This window comes from Eleutherodactylus coqui, chromosome 12 (assembly GCF_035609145.1).
Source record: "Eleutherodactylus coqui strain aEleCoq1 chromosome 12, aEleCoq1.hap1, whole genome shotgun sequence".
In the NCBI taxonomy this organism is placed as follows: Eukaryota; Metazoa; Chordata; class Amphibia; order Anura; family Eleutherodactylidae; genus Eleutherodactylus; species Eleutherodactylus coqui.
In genome coordinates this window covers 82,086,145-82,104,605 of record NC_089848.1, presented here as the reverse complement: position 1 = coordinate 82,104,605, position 18,461 = coordinate 82,086,145, and the positions used below count along the sequence as shown (strand labels likewise).

General features: G+C 39.9%; 1 protein-coding gene across 5 annotated transcripts in view; it reads right to left on the bottom strand.

Moving 5' to 3' along the window:
• Window positions 1–18,461, bottom strand: part of DGKB (diacylglycerol kinase beta) — a 432,907-nt gene that overhangs the window by 153,024 nt on the left and 261,422 nt on the right. For all 5 annotated transcript variants that reach the window (XM_066585569.1, XM_066585572.1, XM_066585570.1 and 2 more), the window contains one exon: window positions 1,876–1,966. In XM_066585569.1, the coding sequence (XP_066441666.1) occupies window positions 1,876–1,966 (91 nt within the window). The remainder of the gene's footprint in view (window positions 1–1,875; window positions 1,967–18,461) is intronic.

Genomic DNA, 18,461 nt, shown 5'->3' with positions numbered 1-18,461 from the left:
GCCCCCCGAATCTTTTGTGCCCCACAAATCTTTTCACCCGATTAGGCACTTACTGGAAAAAAGCGATACTTGATCAAGTAATAATTGCTCTAAACGAGCACGTTCGCTCATCTCTAGTCACTATACATCCCAACTTTAAGGTCCATTCCTGCGGTTCAGCAACTTGAGCAAAATCCCCCTAATTGTTAAACTAGTGCTGAATTTTATTTAACTTCTTGGGTAAAAAAAAATGGAGATTGTTTGATAAAAATTCTCCTCATGCCTTCGCCGACTTCTATACATTTCAGATAAAAAGATATTAATTTCATAATTAAAAGTAATCTTGTGTAAATACCCTGCAGGCCTCAATGAATCAAACACATACTGTGTGTCAGACTTCCCACTGTCTTCAAGTGGAATGTACTGGATAGATAATTAGATAGTACACATTTTCCAAGCTTATTTGCATGCATATTATATTTTTTGCACACTGACAAGCAGCAGTAACAACAAAAGTCAGATTACCACAGGGAATTCCCACAAAGAAGTCTTCATTCCTTATAATTTACAGCCTAAATTAAAATAATTTGATCTTTGACAAGGATGAAATGTCAGACAGCATGGGGTCTTCTACAAGCCACGGCCTGTGGATTCTGAAATCTGCCTAATTTATGTCACTCACTTCATAATACATATTTAAGTATTACACAAAAAAGACAATAAATATGCAATCTGGCACCTTTGGTATTTTCCTGCTGTTAATTTATAAAGGTCTGGAGTCCCCAAACCAACTGGAATGATTTAAATAGGTGGTGACGCTTAGGACCAGCGCTGAGAAGGTATCGGCTGCTATTTTCACTTAATATTGAGCTCAGCGGGATGTGCAATATGGCAATTATTCAGCTTGGCATCGGAACCCCATTGTGACTACTTAGTCTAGCTAGTCTTCACAATTAGCGAGAGGACCTCTAATTAACACCATGTACATAGAGATTAGTTTGCACTTTTGCAGTTGGTAGCGAGGTCGTACCGTGACAGAAGTGGAGATGTGGTGTTGATAGGGTGACACTACAGTATGGAGTCTTCTAGTCCAAATGGTGGGGCTAGAATGGAGGAACTGTTGTAATAATGTAGAGTCTTCGGATCATGGTGTCCAGAAAGAGCTGTATGGATGCCGAGGTATACACTGTATTATGCTCCAGAGCTGCACTCTCTATTCTGCTTGTCAATAATTTTCTTAAACTTTATTATTTATTTTAAAGGACCACTGCGGTGATTCCCCCCCCCCCCCCATTCATTATGTAGGTATTACCCCAGTATATATAAGTGGTCTAGTGCTACTTTGGTTGATTTTTCCTTTCTATATGAAACTTCTAGCCTCTTTCTCCTCTGATGGTCATGTGATCTCAATTTTGACCAGCTCAGATTTACTTGGGTTTAAGTGTTCTGAAACTAGTCAGTTTCTCAGTCTGTGTAATGCTATTACCACAGAAATTGCTTAGAGGCGGATACAGACACTCCTGTCACAGTTACTGATGATGATTATACAGATTCTGTCACACAGTTCTAATAGAGGAGATCACAGCTCATCCTCCTGACTGTATACTTATGATCAAAGGTAATTAAACTGTCCACCCAGCTGTCAGAAATGGTACAGCCACTGGCTAATGCTGCGCTGATGCATCATGGGACTAATGTGAAAATAAAACAAAAGAATAGAACCACCAAGATGGTGCCTGATAAGCATCAGATAGGAAGCTGCATTGCATGGAAATGACTGCAATACACAGAGAAGACCTCCAGAGTGTGACAAGCAACCAAGTGAGGGGGGCAGAGATGGAAAAATGTGTTTTTGCTGAAGTGGCCATTTAAAAAGATGTACAGAATTTCACTTACTTCTATTTCAATTGCTTCATGAAGTTTTTTGCAAGTTGCAGAAAAAGTTTCAGATGTGCCAAATTCAAAATACCAAAACTTATTCTTCATTCTGAAAGATAAAAAGTAATTGATTTGGTCATTTTCCGCGCATGTAGAGGTCAATATGATTTCATTGCAACATTGATTGTAACATATAAAGATACATTCCTTAGGATTTGGAGACAAGTTGGATAGAAGATATTTAATCTAATGTTCTGCGTAACCTTTTATCATCCTGTCTTGTCCTTCCACTAACAATTTGCCACCTTTCATTAAGATCAAGAGAAGAAAGTTTATTAATGTGCAATGAATTGGTCTGTACTGCTTTTGCTTTCTCTACCTCCTCCTGACATGTATGGACCAAAGACGATTGGCTTAAAACTTAGTGGAAAGTTACATTAAAGTGGTTTTAACACGTTCAACATTTATTACCTTTTCCACAAAAGAGTGCATAGATGTTAGATTGATAGGGGACTAAGTGCTGAGACATTGACTAATCACAAGAAAGGGGTCCCATGTCCTCTCTAGGAGTAAGCCAGGGATAGAGGGGAAAGACGAAGCACATCCATGTTGCATTTCCTCATGGCATGTTCCTGGAAGTGTATATTAAAAAACAGCCAAACATACTCTGAATCTCCCATGCACAATAAAAATAAGCCATCAAATGCTTAAAGGAATGGTCTCACCCAGGGGCGTAACTAAAGGCTCAGGGGCCCTGATGCAAAACGTGAGCTGGGGCCCCCCCTCTATCTGTATCTGTACCCGTACCCATACCTAAACCATGCTGCATAGAGACATAACTTGAAGCTCTTGGACCCCAATGCAAAACCTGTAACAGGGTCCCCAACTATAATGCTTTATTCATAGTACTGGGTTCCCTATATGGAGAAGAAAGGCCTTATGGGCCCCCTAAGGCTCCTGGGCCCAGGTGCAACCGCATCCCCTGCATCCTCTATAGTTACACCCCTGGTCTCACGACAGAAGGTTATCCTCTATCCACAGGTAGATAATACAGTAATATGCTGATTGATGGTGTCCAACCACAGGCAACTACACCAATCCAGGCAATGCATCGCTGGTGTGTCTTGAAGTGTGGGCAGTAGAGGACATGCACACATCTGCTCCATTCACTTCAATGGGACTGCTGGTCATAGATGAGATCTATCCATCAGTTAAAGGAAAATACCCCTGTGATCATTACTAGATGTTTATTTAAGAACAACCTTGCTATGCTATGTGCCACAAGAAGGAATGAGAGAGGATGCATCATTAGACAAGAAGACAAAGACAAAAAGGATGTAAAGCTCCTCCTTGTAAGGTAACAACTTCAAAATGTCTCCATTGCCCATTCACACTTCAAAATTGCTCCACTAGTGGTTCACACTCACATTAAATTCAGATCTAAAAGCTGTTTATCCTAAGTGGACAACATGTTCTACGAAACAAGCCAACAGGTGATTATCTTGGGGTCTTCTGAAACCAAGATGTAGAGGGGTAATGTAGTATTAGATAGCGCTCAGTCATGTGATCATGTAATAAAAGGCTGTGCTAAGCCCTATAACATGATAGCTATTCTATCTCTTCACTCCGGCTAACATAAGGGGTCTCAAGCTCATTCTATAATGGGCATATGCAAAACAGGGACAAAGTTTATAATGCATTTGTAGCATACCACTACAAGATCCATTCTGATGTTCTAAAGTGATTGCAAGTTGCTAGTAGTTTATATGCCATCACTTTGTGATCGGTGGGGGTCCTAGAGGTCAGATCTTAGAGATAAGCCATCCCTTTTAAAATATGGGAATACTCTTTTAAATAAATCATTAGGCACTGAGATCGCTATCTTTTGATATGTATCATTTATTACATGTTTTACTCAGCTTTTTGGTCTTCTTTTTCCTTAAGTTTGTACAACCATAAAAATACAAATTTACCCCAAGTTAAAGATAGCATTACCACAAAAATACGATTCCACATGTTAAATGTAATCCATGGACACACAACTGTTACTTAGCCTTTTATGGAGTTACTATGAGCCGTACTTTAGTGCTCAGGGACGGTTTGGAAACTACTTATGCATAAAAAGCACCAGTGTGTGTTTGGAAAATTGGACACGGTTCATCGACGGGCATGAATGGGCCTCTTTATTAGCTTCTGCTTACTACTACGTTTGCTGCAGCATGAAGAAAGTAAACACAGCTAAGGTTCACTGAGAGAGTGAGGGCTTCCAGAAAGTACAATCCTAGGCCTTCTAGGCTCTAGCAGGACACAACTTATTAAATGTCTTCACTTTATTGTGAACTACAGTAAATAATGAGGGCGCAGCGGGGAATATCAGGTTTTAGGCCAGGATTTTCACTTTTTTTTATCATAGTTTGTTTTTACTTTTTCTCTTATTTTGAATATTTTACCCATTTTTACGTGGACTGTTTATTTGCTTATAACATATTCCGAGATTGTAAATTAAATTATTTTTTTACAAGGTACAGTCTTAAATATTTAATTAAAAATCATAAAAAACAATGAAGCAACATTGTTTTGCATTATAAAAAAAATGATTAGTAAACATTATCTCTGATTCTTACATCCCCCACCCACACCCACACCCAAAAAAGGTCAAAATATTAAAATAAACTTATGAATATACTTACCTTTAGAGTTTTTCATCCTCTCTGGCACTGTTCCGGTTGTCCGCCAAATCTTTTTATATACTTGCATGTTGACATCCCTTTGACAACAGTGACTTTACTACAGAGGGCTGGTACTGAGCACACTGACATGTTTCTCCCTATGGATGATATGCTATCACGTAAATGTGCTGTGGAGGGAGAGGGGGGGAACGCAGAATTCTAGAGATTAGTTAATAAAGATCGTTGTTTTAAAATCTTGGACATTGTGTTTTTATATCCAGAAATCCCCTTAAGCACTTTAGTGGCACGCCCGGAAAATCTCTGCGGTTTGCTGCACTGATCATGCAGTTAAACTCTGCAAGATTTCCGTGGACAGCTCTAGTGCTGAAATGTGCTGAGCACTGAGTTGTCATCTGAAATATTCCAAGGTTATTACTGCATACTCAAGACAGCAAGCCCCGGAGATTTCCCTGCCATAATATGGTAATAATAAACCCGCCATTGAAGGGGTTAAAGGAGTTGTCTGCCATTTTTTTATACTGAAGACCTATCCTCTGGTCATTAGTAGCAAATCTTCAAAGTAGAAAAAACTCTTTCCGCGCTCCTGCTGTAGCTCCTCTTAGAATAAAATGAACTGTCGTGGCAGACAGTCTTTATATAAATTAATAATAAATTTATTTCCAAATAAAAAGATTGCATGCAAGTGGAAATCTTGCAGCAATAGTTATACAACGCTGACAGAAAGACTGTGTGCCACGACAGTTCATTTTATTCTAAGAGGAGCTACAGCAGGAGCGCGGAAAGAGTTTTTTCTACTTTGAAGATTTGCTCGTTTTAACCCATTGAGGGAAGTTTTCTCTCTTTGGGATTGTTTCATTCCGGCGGCTCTCCTTCCCCATTGAAGGATATCTGGAGTCTCTTCGTATATTACTACAGGCATACTCGGACCACAGGTGCAGGCGGGGTGTTCCCCAACGGTTCAACGGTTCACGGGAACCCCGTTGTGCACCAGGTGAGTTACTCCCATTATTTATTATATGGTGGCGCGGATCGTTACTCCGAACTGGTCATTAGTAGTTGATGTTCGGGAGTTCGCCACTCGGAACCTCTGTCCTTTAGCTGATCCTTCGACCCATACCTAGCCGGGAATCAGTGTAGGTGGGGAAGGGGAATTTCGGGTGTTGTGTGTAAGTGGGGTGGGTTTCGACCTTTCTTTCCTTGGCTTCCACTGCTGACTTGTTTTTAAAGCTAATTAGACTGAATTATGTGATTACTATTGCTCCATTGGACCACTATAGATGGAAATTCAGCATTCATGCGACAATCTGTATTCCCTACTCTTTTCATGCTACAGATAGTAATCTAATAATAATAATCATGTCCCTTATTTATATAATACCACATGGCTTCTCAGGTGGGTTACGGATATACTGTAAAAACTGTGGTGCCCATAAGGGGAGTATATTACAGAAAGTAATTTAGGATGTGAATGATGCCTGCCCACTTCAGTACACGGCTTTATTCGTGACGCCGCAGTTCAATTAGAACAGCAAAAATAGAAACACAACTCCGAACATTCATTTATATGCATAGGCTTTGCTAAGCCAGGTAAATTTTCCCTTTAAATAAAAGATTACCACAAACAGCGTGCTATTATAACGCTGAACTACTTATTGTGACCTTCTATTTATAGGGAAATTGCAGCCCAGTTTACATCTCTAGAACAAATCTGTTCCTGGTGCTGGACTCGGCCATGGATCTTTTAAGGTTACTAAGTATATACGGAGCAGGTATTTATAGTAGTGTAGCAAATGTATTATGTAATCCCATAAGGGGAGGGAATGGTGGACTAACATAAAACAAAGTGTGGGACTCACCAGAGGCATTACTTGGGGTTCCTGGGTTCCATAGGGGCAGTATTATAGCAGTTATATTCTTGTACATAGAGGGCAGTATTATAGCAGTTATATTCTTGTACATAGGGGGCAGTATTATAGTAGTTATAATCTTGTACATAGGGGGCAGTATTATAGTAGTTATATTCTTGCACAAGGGGGCAGTATTATAGTAGTTATAATCTTGTACATAGGGGAGCAGTATTATAGTAGTTATATTCTTGCACAAGGGGGCAGTATTATAGTAGTTATATTCTTGTACATAGGTGGCAGTATTATAGTAGTTATATTCTTGTACATAGAGGGCAGTATTATAGGAGTTATATTCTTGCACAAGGGGGCAGTATTATAGTAGTTATATTCTTGTACATAGGGGACCAGTATTATAGTAGTTATATTCTTGTTCATAGGAGGCAGTATTATAGTAGTTATATTCTTGCACAAGGGGGCAGTATTATAGTAGTTATATTCTTGTACATAAGGAGGCAGTATTACAGTAGTTATATTCTTGTACATGGAGGCAGTATTATAGTAGTTATATTCTTGTACATGGGGGTAGTATTATAGTAGTTATATTCGTGTACATAAGGAGGCAGTATTATAGTAGTTATATTCTTGTACATGGAGGCAGTATTATAGTAGTTATATTCTTGTACATAGGGGGCAGTATTATAGTAGTTATATTCTTGTACATAGTGAGCAGTATTATAGTAGTTATATTCTTGTACATGGAGGCAGTATTATAGTAGTTATATTCCTGTACATAGGGGTAGTATTATAGCAGTTATATTCTTGTACATAGGAGCAGTATTATAGTAGTTATATTCTTGTATATAGGGGCAGTATTATAGTAGTTATCTTCTTGTACATAGGAGCAGTATTATAGTAGTTATATTCTTGTACATAGGGACAGTATTATAGTAGTTATATTCTTGTACATAGGGAGCAGTATTATAGTAGTTGTATTCTTGTACATAGGAGCAGTATTATAGTAGTTATATTCTTGTATATGGGGGCAGTATTATAGTAGTTATATTCTTGTACATAAGGAGGCAGTATTTTAGTAGTTATATTCTTGTACTTGGGGGCAGTATTATAGTAGTTATATTCTTGTATATAGGGGTAGTATTATAGTAGTTATATTCTTGTACATAGGAGCAGTATTATAGTAGCAGTAGTTATATTCTTGCATATAGGGGGCAGTATTATAGTAGTTTTTATCTTGTACATAAGGAGGCAGTATTATAGTAGTTATATTCTTGTACATAGCGGGCGGTATCATAGTAGTTATATTCTTGTACATAGGGAGCAGTATTATAGCATTTATATTCTTGTACATAGGGGCAGTATTATAGTAGTTATATTCTTGTACATAGGAGCAGTATTATAGTAGTTATATTCTTGTCCATAGGGGGCAGTATTATAGTAGTTATATTCTTGTACATAGGGGGCAGTATTATAGTAGTTATATTCTTGTACATAGGAGGCAGCATTATAGTAGTTATATTCTTGTACATAGGAGCCCTATTATAATAGTTATATACTTGTACATAGGGGCAGTATTATAGTAGTTATATTCTTGTACATGGGGAGCAGTATTATAGTAGTTATATTCTTGTACATAGGAGCAGTATTATAATAGTTATATTCCGGTACATAGGAGGCTGTATGATAGTAGTAATATTCTTGTACAGAGAAGGCAGTATTATAGTAATTATATTCTTGTACATAGGAGGCAGTATTATAGTAGTTATATTCTTGTACATAGGGGCAGTGATATAGTAATTATATTCTTGTACATAGGAGGTAGTATTATAGTAGTTATATTCTTGTACATAGGAGGCAGTATTATAGTAGTTATATTCTTGTTCATAGGAGGCAGTATTTTAGTAGTTATATTCTTGTACTTGGGGGCAGTATTATAGTAGTTATATTCTTGTATATAGGGGCAGTATTATAGTAGTTATATTCTTGTACATAGGAGCAGTATTATAGTAGCAGTAGTTATATTCTTGCATATAGGGGGCAGTATTATAGTAGTTTTTATCTTGTACATAAGGAGGCAGTATAATAGTAGTTATAGTCCTGTACATTGGAGGCAGTATTATAGTAGTTATACTCTTGTACATAGGAGGGCAGTATTATAGTAGTTATATTCTTGTACATAGGAGGGCAGTATTATAGTAGTTATATTCTTGTACATAGGGGGCAGTATTATAGTAGTTATATTCTTGTACATAGGAGGCAGTATTATAGTAGTTATATTCTTGTACATGGGGGTAGTATTATAGTAGTTATATTCTTGTACATAGGGGCAGTATTATAGTAGTTATATTTTTGTACATAAGGGCAGTGATATAGTAATTATATTCTTGTATATAGGAGACACTTATAGTAGTTATATTTTTGTACCTAGAGGGCAGTATTATAGTAGTTATGTTTTTGTACATAAAGTGACAGTATTATACTAGTTATATTCTTGTACATAGGGTAGAATTATAGTAGTTATATTCTTGTACATAGGGTAGAATTATAGTAGTTATATTCTTGTACATAGAGTAGAATTATAGTAGTTATATTCTTGTACATAGGGGCAGTGATATAGTACTTATATTCCTGTACATAAAGGCCAGTTTTATATTAGTTATATTCTTGTACATAGAGGGCAGTATTATAGCAGTTATATTCTTGTACATAGGGGGCAGTATTATAGTAGTTATATTCTTGTACATAGAGTAGAATTATAGTAGTTATATTCTTGTACATAGGGGCAGTATTATAGTAGTTATATTCTTGTACATAGGGGGAAGTATTGTAGTAGTTATATTCTTGTACATAGGGGCAGTATTATAGTAGTTATATTCTTGTACATAGGAGGCAGTATTATAGTAGTTATATTCTTGTTCATAGTGGACAGTATTATAGTAGTTATATTCTTGTACATAGGGGACAGTATTATAGTAGTTATATTCTTGTACATAGGAGGCAGTATTATAGTAGTTATATTCTTGTACATAGGAGCAGTATTATAGTAGTTATATTCTTGTACATAGAGGGCAGTATTATAGTAGTTATATTCTTGTACATAGGGGCAGTATTATAGTAGTTATATTCTTATGCATAGGAGGCAGTATTATAGTAGTTATATTCTTGTACATAGGGGCCAGATTTACAGTACTTATATTTTTGTTCATAGATGGCAGTATTAAAGTACTTATATTCTTGTACAAAGAATCTTTGTAAGGACATACACCGATTGTGCACTGCAAATGCGTGGGAATATGTTTGATGAAACGTTGCAACGTATCTCACTGTATAGCTATACAGCAGAATTCGTCACTTGAAGATTCCCACTGTACAAAAGACAACTGCATACTGCAAGGTATACATTTTTTACCATATACCTTTGTATGAAATAGCATAGTCTTAAAAAAGGTATACCAGTCTATGTGTAAATCTTTCACCAGTTTTTAGCACATTAAAGCAATGACAGCGCTGCAATATTACAGTTGCAGTATCCTAAATACTGCTTTTCTTATCAGTATTGATGAAGGCATAATTTTCCCAGACCTTCCACAAGATTTTCTGGGCAAGGTGGACCTCTACAACTCCATGAAGAAATTTCAGAATTCTTGCTACAACAAACTTCGAGATCCTCTCTGGTTTGAGACGTACCTTTCCCTCCTTTCTCGGCCCAGAAAACTGGTGACACACTTATCCAAAAGTTTGCTACTACAATCCCCCTCCAATAAGCCTTGTTTTCTTAGAGAATGGGAAAGAGAGTTATGCATCTCCTTTAGTGAAGATGACACTCTTAGGATATTAAAACATTTCCATGGCGTCTCTACTAGAGATGAGTGAGCGTACTCGTCCGAGCTTGATGCTCTTTCGAGTATTAGGGTGTTCGAGATGCTCGTTACTCGAGATGAGCAGCACGCGGTGTTCGAGTCTCTTCCATTTTCTTCCCAGAAAAGTTTGCGCTGTTTTCTGGCCAATAGAAACACAGGGAAGGCATTACAACTTCCTCCTGTGAAGTTCCAGCCCTATCCCATCCCCCTGCAGTGAGTGGCTGGGGAGATCAGGTGTCACCCGAGTATATAAACTGGGGCCGGCCCCGGCTTGCCACAGATGCACGCTGAGAGACATTAGGGAAAGTGCCGTCCTGCTGTAGCTGCTATAGGGAGAGTGTTAGGCTGTTATCTTCGTCTTTAAGAACCCCAACGGTCCTTCTTAGGGCCACATCTGACCGTGTGCAGTACTGTTGAAGCTGCTTTTAGCAGTTTTTCACATTTTTTTTTTTTTGTATATCGGGCGTGCAGACCATAGCGTCCTCAGTCTGCAGTCATTTTACTGAGTATAGGGGCAGTACTGGTGAGGCAGGGACAGTGGTACAGGGAAAGAAATATACTGTCTATATAGGCAGTGGGCTTTTTCAAAAAATTGGAAAAAAAAATCTTTGGGCTGCCTGTGACCGTGTTCAGTTTACTGCGTGTCTGCTGGGGGTAGTAGTCGCTCATTAATACCCTAGACTGCTACTACTACTGAAATGGAACTAATAATGTGCTCCCCCTATACAGCTGCTTTGGAATTGTTACTGGGGCCTGTCTTGACTGCTACTATTACTGAAATGGAACTAATACTGTGCTCCCCCTATACTGCTGCTAGTAATATGTTACTGGGGCCTGTCTAGACTGCTACTACTACTGAAATGGAACTAATACTGTGCTCCCCCTATACTGCTGCTTTGGAATTGTTACTGGGGCCTGTCTTGACTGCTACTATTACCGAAATGGGCGGTTGGGCAGCATGTTACCCAGGAGAAGTGGCAGCGGAGTGTCATGCAGGCAGTGATTGTGCTTTGTTGGAGGTAGTGTGGTGCTTAGCTAAGGTATGCCTTGCTAATAAGGGTTTTTCAGAAGTAAAAATTGTTGAGGGGGGGGGGGCACTCTTGCCGTTATTGTGGCTTAATAGTGGGACCTGGGAACTTGAGATGCAGCCCAACATGTAGCCCCTCGCCTGCCCTATCCATTTCTGTGTCGTTCCTATCACTTTCTTGAATTTCCCAGATTTTCACAAATTAAAACCTTAGCGAGCATCGGCGAAATACAAAAATGCTCGGGTCGCCCATTAACTTCAATGGGGTTCGTTACTCAAAACGAACCCTCGAGCATCGCGGGAAGTTCGATTCGAGTAACGAGCACCCGAGCATTTTGGTGCTCGCTCATCTCTAGTCTCTACGTTTTCACACTCAGGAGAATTCATACAAAATCCTTTCTAAATGGTATAAAACACCTTTCATCTTAGCTAAAGTAAATCCTGAGAGGTCCGATGCCTGTTGGAGATGCGAATCTCAGAGAGGAACTTTCCTCCATACATGGTGGCACTGCCCAAGAATCAAAACCTTCTGGAAAACAATTAACAACTATGTTAACAAAATTTGTGGGACATCTTATTCCTTCTCATCTGAGGAGATTTTGATATGGAAACCTTCTACTCACTTTAGGCCCTCAAATAAGGACCTATCTACCATTCTAATCTCAGCTGCAAAACTCCTCATCCCTGTCCATTAGAAGGGAGATAGGTGGTCCCACAATAGCACACTGGAAAGATAGGGTTTCACATATTTTTTGATTTGAGGAAGTTGCTGTCTGGGAATCTGGCACAAGAGACAAATTCCTAACTTTATGGTCACCATGAGTTCATTACTCTGAGAATAATCTTGATAATCTTAACCCTTTGCAATCCAATTTTGGATTTAGGGTTTCCTAAAAGGCTTTCTCTTTTTGCTATTATACAACGGTGCCATCTGCTGGCTAAAGCTAGTGTGTGTGCACCAGGGAGGCTCCGACAGCAGAGTGGCTGGCAATAGATGGTAAGAAAACCCTGTGGAATGTCTTCTGACATTGGAGTTGTGCAAACTTTAATCAGAATGTAGGAAGATGTCAGGCAGTGGTTTGGAAAGGGTTAATCACTAAAGTAGTTACGTACAAGTGTCAACCTTAGCAGTCCCTAATATCTATCATCTTGAAAATTAGATTTGTAATGCACCTTGCTGTCTGTTCCCCCCCTTCAAAGTTGATTAACCACTTAATGGTAAACAGTATGCTAAGTAACATCTACACATACTGTTGTCAATTTGAACAAAGCACATATTTCTATACTTTTTGTATCACAAAAGTTTATCTGTATGCCTAAGGCCTGATTCACAGCTGTGGCAGAGGATCGCAATGTTATCCCATTGAATTCAATGAATGGCCAAGCGCTGTATGTGATTGGCTGAGCACTGTGACCAATCACAGGCAGCACTAAGCTGTCAGTTAGTGAATGGCTGAGCGCTGCCTGTGATTGGCTGAGCGCTCAGCCAATCACATACAGCCCTTTCAGAGGATGGGGATTTTAAATCCCTGCCTGCTGAAAGAGATTCACTACACTGCCGGGGACCCAAGCGGCTAGACGCGTCTGAGCCCTGACAGCAGGGGAGAGGTGAGTATATATTTTTTTATTTTTTACAGATACCACGGATGATTTTCAGGGAAGCACTTATATTTAAAGCCCTTCCCTGAAAATCACTGCAGGGGTTGCCGGCAGCCCATTTCTTACAATAGCGTCACGGGCAGCAGCGGCGGCCCCATTAAAGGCAATGGGCACAAACCTGTGTTCATGCATGTTTTTGCACGTACGTGGGTGTGCGGTTTTGTGCGCACCTATGTATGCACATAAACACGCTCGTGTGAACGAGGCCTTTATGAGCAATGTTTTACCTATGTTTTGCTAAGGATCTACAAGTCTTTCTTTTTTTTTTGTTTAAAGCAAAGGGCCATATGTATTTGACTCCTGTTGTTCAGTGTTCAGTGCATCTGTAAACCGCTAAGTGAAACTAGTAAAATTGACCCAAATGGATTGAAGAGCAACCTTGGACTTAGTAGGAACCTGTAATGAATTTAATATGGAAAGTTGCAGAGAGCTGCATGATTTTTATTACCCTGAATACAGAGACGAGCGTCTTCCGTTCAGCCATCTACTCCCCACATATCGCACAAGGCTGATCTATGGAGCTGTCTTGAAACAGTTGTTGCTGATGAACTAATTCTACTTTTAAATTGGTCTTGTGGCTTTTGGCAAGCATCTATTTTGATAATTGAAGAGTCCAGCTTAAGCACCAGTGGAAAACTGTTCCTAACAAGCTCTCCGTGGTTACTAACTGCGTTCTAATTGAAGTGCTTGAACAAAATGTTACAAACCTGATTTGTACTTTGCTCCACAGTAAGATGCTATATGAGCTGAATAAACAGGTGAATACTAAATACTATTTTAATGCCACAGCAAAGCCCAAGGCATAGCCATCAAAAGAGACCTGGAAGGAAAAATACCAGATCGAATATGAGCAAAATATTCACTTTTATGCTTAGGGAGAATGTGTTTCAATAGGACTGCCATAATCTATCAAGACCTTGGTATAGTCTTAGCTTGACATGGATATGCAGTCAAGAGCAGTCCAGCAAATAACCCACATAGTATACATTGCTAGGTATTTCCATATCACCAATATGGAAGTTTGAAGACCAAAGATGATCACTATTGCCTATTAGTACCAATTAGTAGCGTGTGAGCCGCCAAGAGCTGTATTCAGAGAACAGACTACCCGCTGTTCTCTGAATAAATTCCCTTTGTTCTGCCACGGGGCTGACAGCTGAGACAATGTAATCAGCGTTCCCCCGGGCAGAACACAGCATGCAGTCCATCTTATTAGCTGTTCTGCTGAGCAATGGATTTCATGCTGAACTAAAATTCATCGTTCAGCAGAAAATTGAAAGATTGGCACATTTACACCCATCGATAATCGCTCAAAAGACGGCTTTTGAGCCATAATCGTTGTGTCTAAATGAGCCTTAAGGATACTTTTATACAGAACAATTATCATCTCCAGATTCTAGTGATATGGCTATCCTCCATCCATGTACCATGGATAAAAAATAATCTTGGTTATTAAATTTGCCTTTGTTCTAGTACAGTGCTACTCAGGATTTCCTGTCCTGGGGTAGCTCGGAGACAGAGAGACTAGCTAAGGGTCATTTTACACAGGATGACTGTCCCAACGATATCGCTTCGGTGCTGTCACACAAGAGTGATGATTGCTCATTGAATGGAGGTGGAGTGCGCTGGATATCTGTTAAGTCTGCATGTCTCCATTTAGAGTAAACAGGTAGACATCCCTGTCCATTTTATGTGTGACAGCCATAAGGGCTGGTCTATATGTACCTCTAGTGCTCCATCCTGATGAAACAACCATATCATATGGGCTGTGGAAACGCGTAGATGGGGGTGGAGGAGTTAAAATAATTTATGTGGCTCCTCTTAGTTATTTTCTGGCAGTATAGGAAGAACTAGCAATAAATGCCTTATGGCAATTAGAGATAGAGGTCTATAAGCGACATTGCTAATTGGGCTGAATATCATGAATATTATCTATAAGTACTAGCTACCTGTCCATCTCCATAAAATCTGATTTATTCCAGATCCACCCGGATGCCCTAACGTGCACATACATGAGTTAGTAGTGCATTTATGATACTGGATATACTAGCCAGTACACTTACCAACAAGTACTAGGGGCTTATATGAGCAACATGATCATACAAGTATAGGGACTAGCATTTGATGTGTGATTATACACAATTGACTGTTTTTTGAGCTGTGGGAGTAACATCACTCCTAACCAGCCGTGTCAGTATACGGCTATACTAAAACCTTATATTAAAACCCCATAGTGATACTAGGAGTAACCATTACTGATACTTTGGGAATTATTTATCTCTACTTTGGCTGCTTTGTATCAGGAGCTACCACAGTGGAGCTAATGTATAGCATTGGCCCACAATATTCTATATAGTATCAACATTTATTACTGCGGTTGCTATATATCAAGAGCTACCACAGTGGAGCTTATTTATAACATTGGCCCATATTACTCTGTATAGTGTCAATATAATGGGCTCATTTTGATGTCACATGAGCTCATAACTCCTAGACTATATGCTAATGATATCATTGTTTTAGGATTATAATATCTATTCCAAGGTATTGTATTCGGGTGTGGAGTAGGATATTGATATCAGTAGCAAAGATACTTTTTCTTGTATCAGTTGAGAGGTGTAATAAAGAAACTTCACATTGCCAATTTATGGGCGTTAACATAACAAAATCACCTGTAACATTTTTAATTAGTGTGTGACAATCGACACATATAGGATTCATTACGTGGATGCACTATTTTTTAATTGATCATAATAAAAGTTATATTTTATGTAAGTGGTCTCTCTCACTCTGCCCCCGGCTCCCTCCGCCGCCGCCGCCCCCCCCGCATTTGCTCGGACGAGTATGGAGTTACTTGAGAAGAGCGATGCTCGCTCGAGTATCTGCCTTTACCAACCTTTGGCTTTTGGGCCAACAGTAGTAGTATTTTTTAAACAGCGCAGTTTTAAACAGCTGTTTGCATTAAGCTGTGGTGAAAGTATATTATGAGTGAACAATACACAAGGTGTACGAGAGCCAACTGGTACACTGCAATGGAGCAGCTCACCATGATAATGAACCAGGAGGCTACCAGATGTGTTTCTAAAGCAGCAGTTAAGTAAACCCATTGCACCTGCGCAAATTAGGGTGCATCGGAAGAAAAGGCTTCATTTTGCACGGCAGTATCGGAATTGGATCACTGATTGGCCAAGAGGTGCCTTCTCCGATGAGTCACATTTTCTGCTTCATTGAGTGGATGGACGTTGGCATGTCAGGCGGGAGAGCAAACGCCCTGCAACTGTTGCTGGAAGAACACAAGCTGGTGGTGGCAATGTTATGACCTCGGGAATTTTTTGTGGCATTATCTGGGCTCACTCATCCATGTGGAAGGCACTCTGAATCTATTTGGTTCTGAATCCATCTCTATAGATCATGTACACCCATACATGATGTCTATCTTCCCTGGGGCAGATGGGGTCTTCCAGTAAGACAATGCAACATATCATATGGCTAAAAATGTCTGTCAAAGGTTGGAAGCGCATGATCAAGAGAAATACTTCCCTTGCCCCATAATTCCGCAGACTTGAACCCAACTGAGCATCTATGGACCACCTCCATTGTCATGTTCACTCTGTGGACTCTCCCCATGCACCTCGAGCAATGGAGGGATTCACTGGAGTCAGCATGGCTCCAGATACCGGAGACCACCTACTAGCACCTTGCTGGGCTGCTCCCGGCCCGTCTAGCTGCTGTCCATGCGGCACACGGCAGTTATGCGGGATATTAGCTGGTGGTCATAATAATGTGACTCCACTCTGTAGTTCCCTAGAATAATATCACAATGTCTGTAAAACAATAAATCTCTCATTTTGCCAGCTCTGCTATAAACATAAACATTGCTTCATCATTTTCTCCCCATTAATGCCTACTGTAAATGTCCTAGTAAAGGTAATCAATATACATGCACAGTCTCTGGGCTATTATTTAGCCATTATATATGGATTTTCTCAGACTTGTCACACTCCTTAGGGCTTACCTAGAATCCAGGAGAACAAATGATAAATTTGTTATACGGTCCAGTTGCTCTGTGAAAGTTTAAATGGACCGTATCCATCAGGTGCCCTTCTTAAATGTAAAGTACCAGGACATTGCCTTCAACTTACTCTGGGGTAACATGTATTGTCTCTTTAACCTTATTTATCATAGGCTACACATTGCCTGTGTATATTAACCCTCTGCAATCCACTGTCTGACGTCTAAAGACATTCTGATTGACGGCTGTACAGCTTCCGATGTGGGAAGACGTCCGGCAGGGTATTCTTACAGTATATTACTGGCCGCTCTGTTGTCAGGGGCCTCTCCAGCATGTCCAATACTGCAGTACTGCCTCTAACCAGCAGATGGCACTATTGTATAATGGCAGAAAGAGAAACCCCCCTAGAAAATCCTGAATCTAAAATTGGATTGCAAAGGGTTAAATGGCAAGTAAACTTTTAAAACACGTAATTACAGTACAGCAAAAAGTTACAGATTAAATATAACATGCAGTAGCTTGGGATTTATTTAATTATTTAGTTTTACTTTAAGGTAGCTTTATATGGGGTGACTGTGAGCCGCATGAGCACCCAACAGCCATCCCACTAACTACCGCTCATGTTCTTTCAAACAGGACTGATAATCATTTGGAGAATGAGGGGCAGAGCGTGCCTGAGATCTCTTCCGGCTGCCCACCTCCACTCTTTGCAAGCAGGTAGTCGGTCATAGATGCACGACTGCTTGTTTACACAAACTGATGGTTTCTTGGTTTTTACATGAGAGATTTCTCGCTCAGTGACTTGACAGTGGCCATGTGTACACAGCATGTCTAACACCCAAATTTGTAGTTTCCACTAATTAGTCAGGCGCTAATCACCCTGTGTAAAGGTACCTTACTCTTAGAACTCTTTCCCCCGAGCGCATATACGGCGATGGCGTTTTTACATTTTCATGCCCGCTCCGTATAAGCACCTGAATGGGCTTTTTTCCGCGATCGTGACCAGCGTTTTCTTGACCATTCGCACGACTGCAAACATCGTTTTTAGCGAGAAAATACGCCGCACCCCTCACTTTGCCAAAATCCTCGGGATGCCTTCCAGTGCCTATATAGAGGCACCTGTAAGGTTTTCGCAGCGCTGGACACTGCAAAAATACATCCCCCTCCCTTCTCTTTCCCTGCTCCCGTAGGAGTGTATGGGACCGGCTGGCGTATATTGGCCAAAACATAGTTCCAGAACTATGTTTTGGCTGAGTGTATATGCGCCGGCCATGTATATGTTCTAAATTTCGCGCAGGCGGCATATTTACGCGGCGTATATTTGCCGGTGTGAACGGCTGCATTGGAAACCAATGCTTCACATGTCTACCGTATATAAGCCCTGGCACGAAACACGCTGTTTATGCGCTCGAGGGAATAAAGCCTTATACTGATCCTAATGGCTATATCCATCTTTCCACACCATTAACTGTTTGCATAGAGTTAATCTACGTG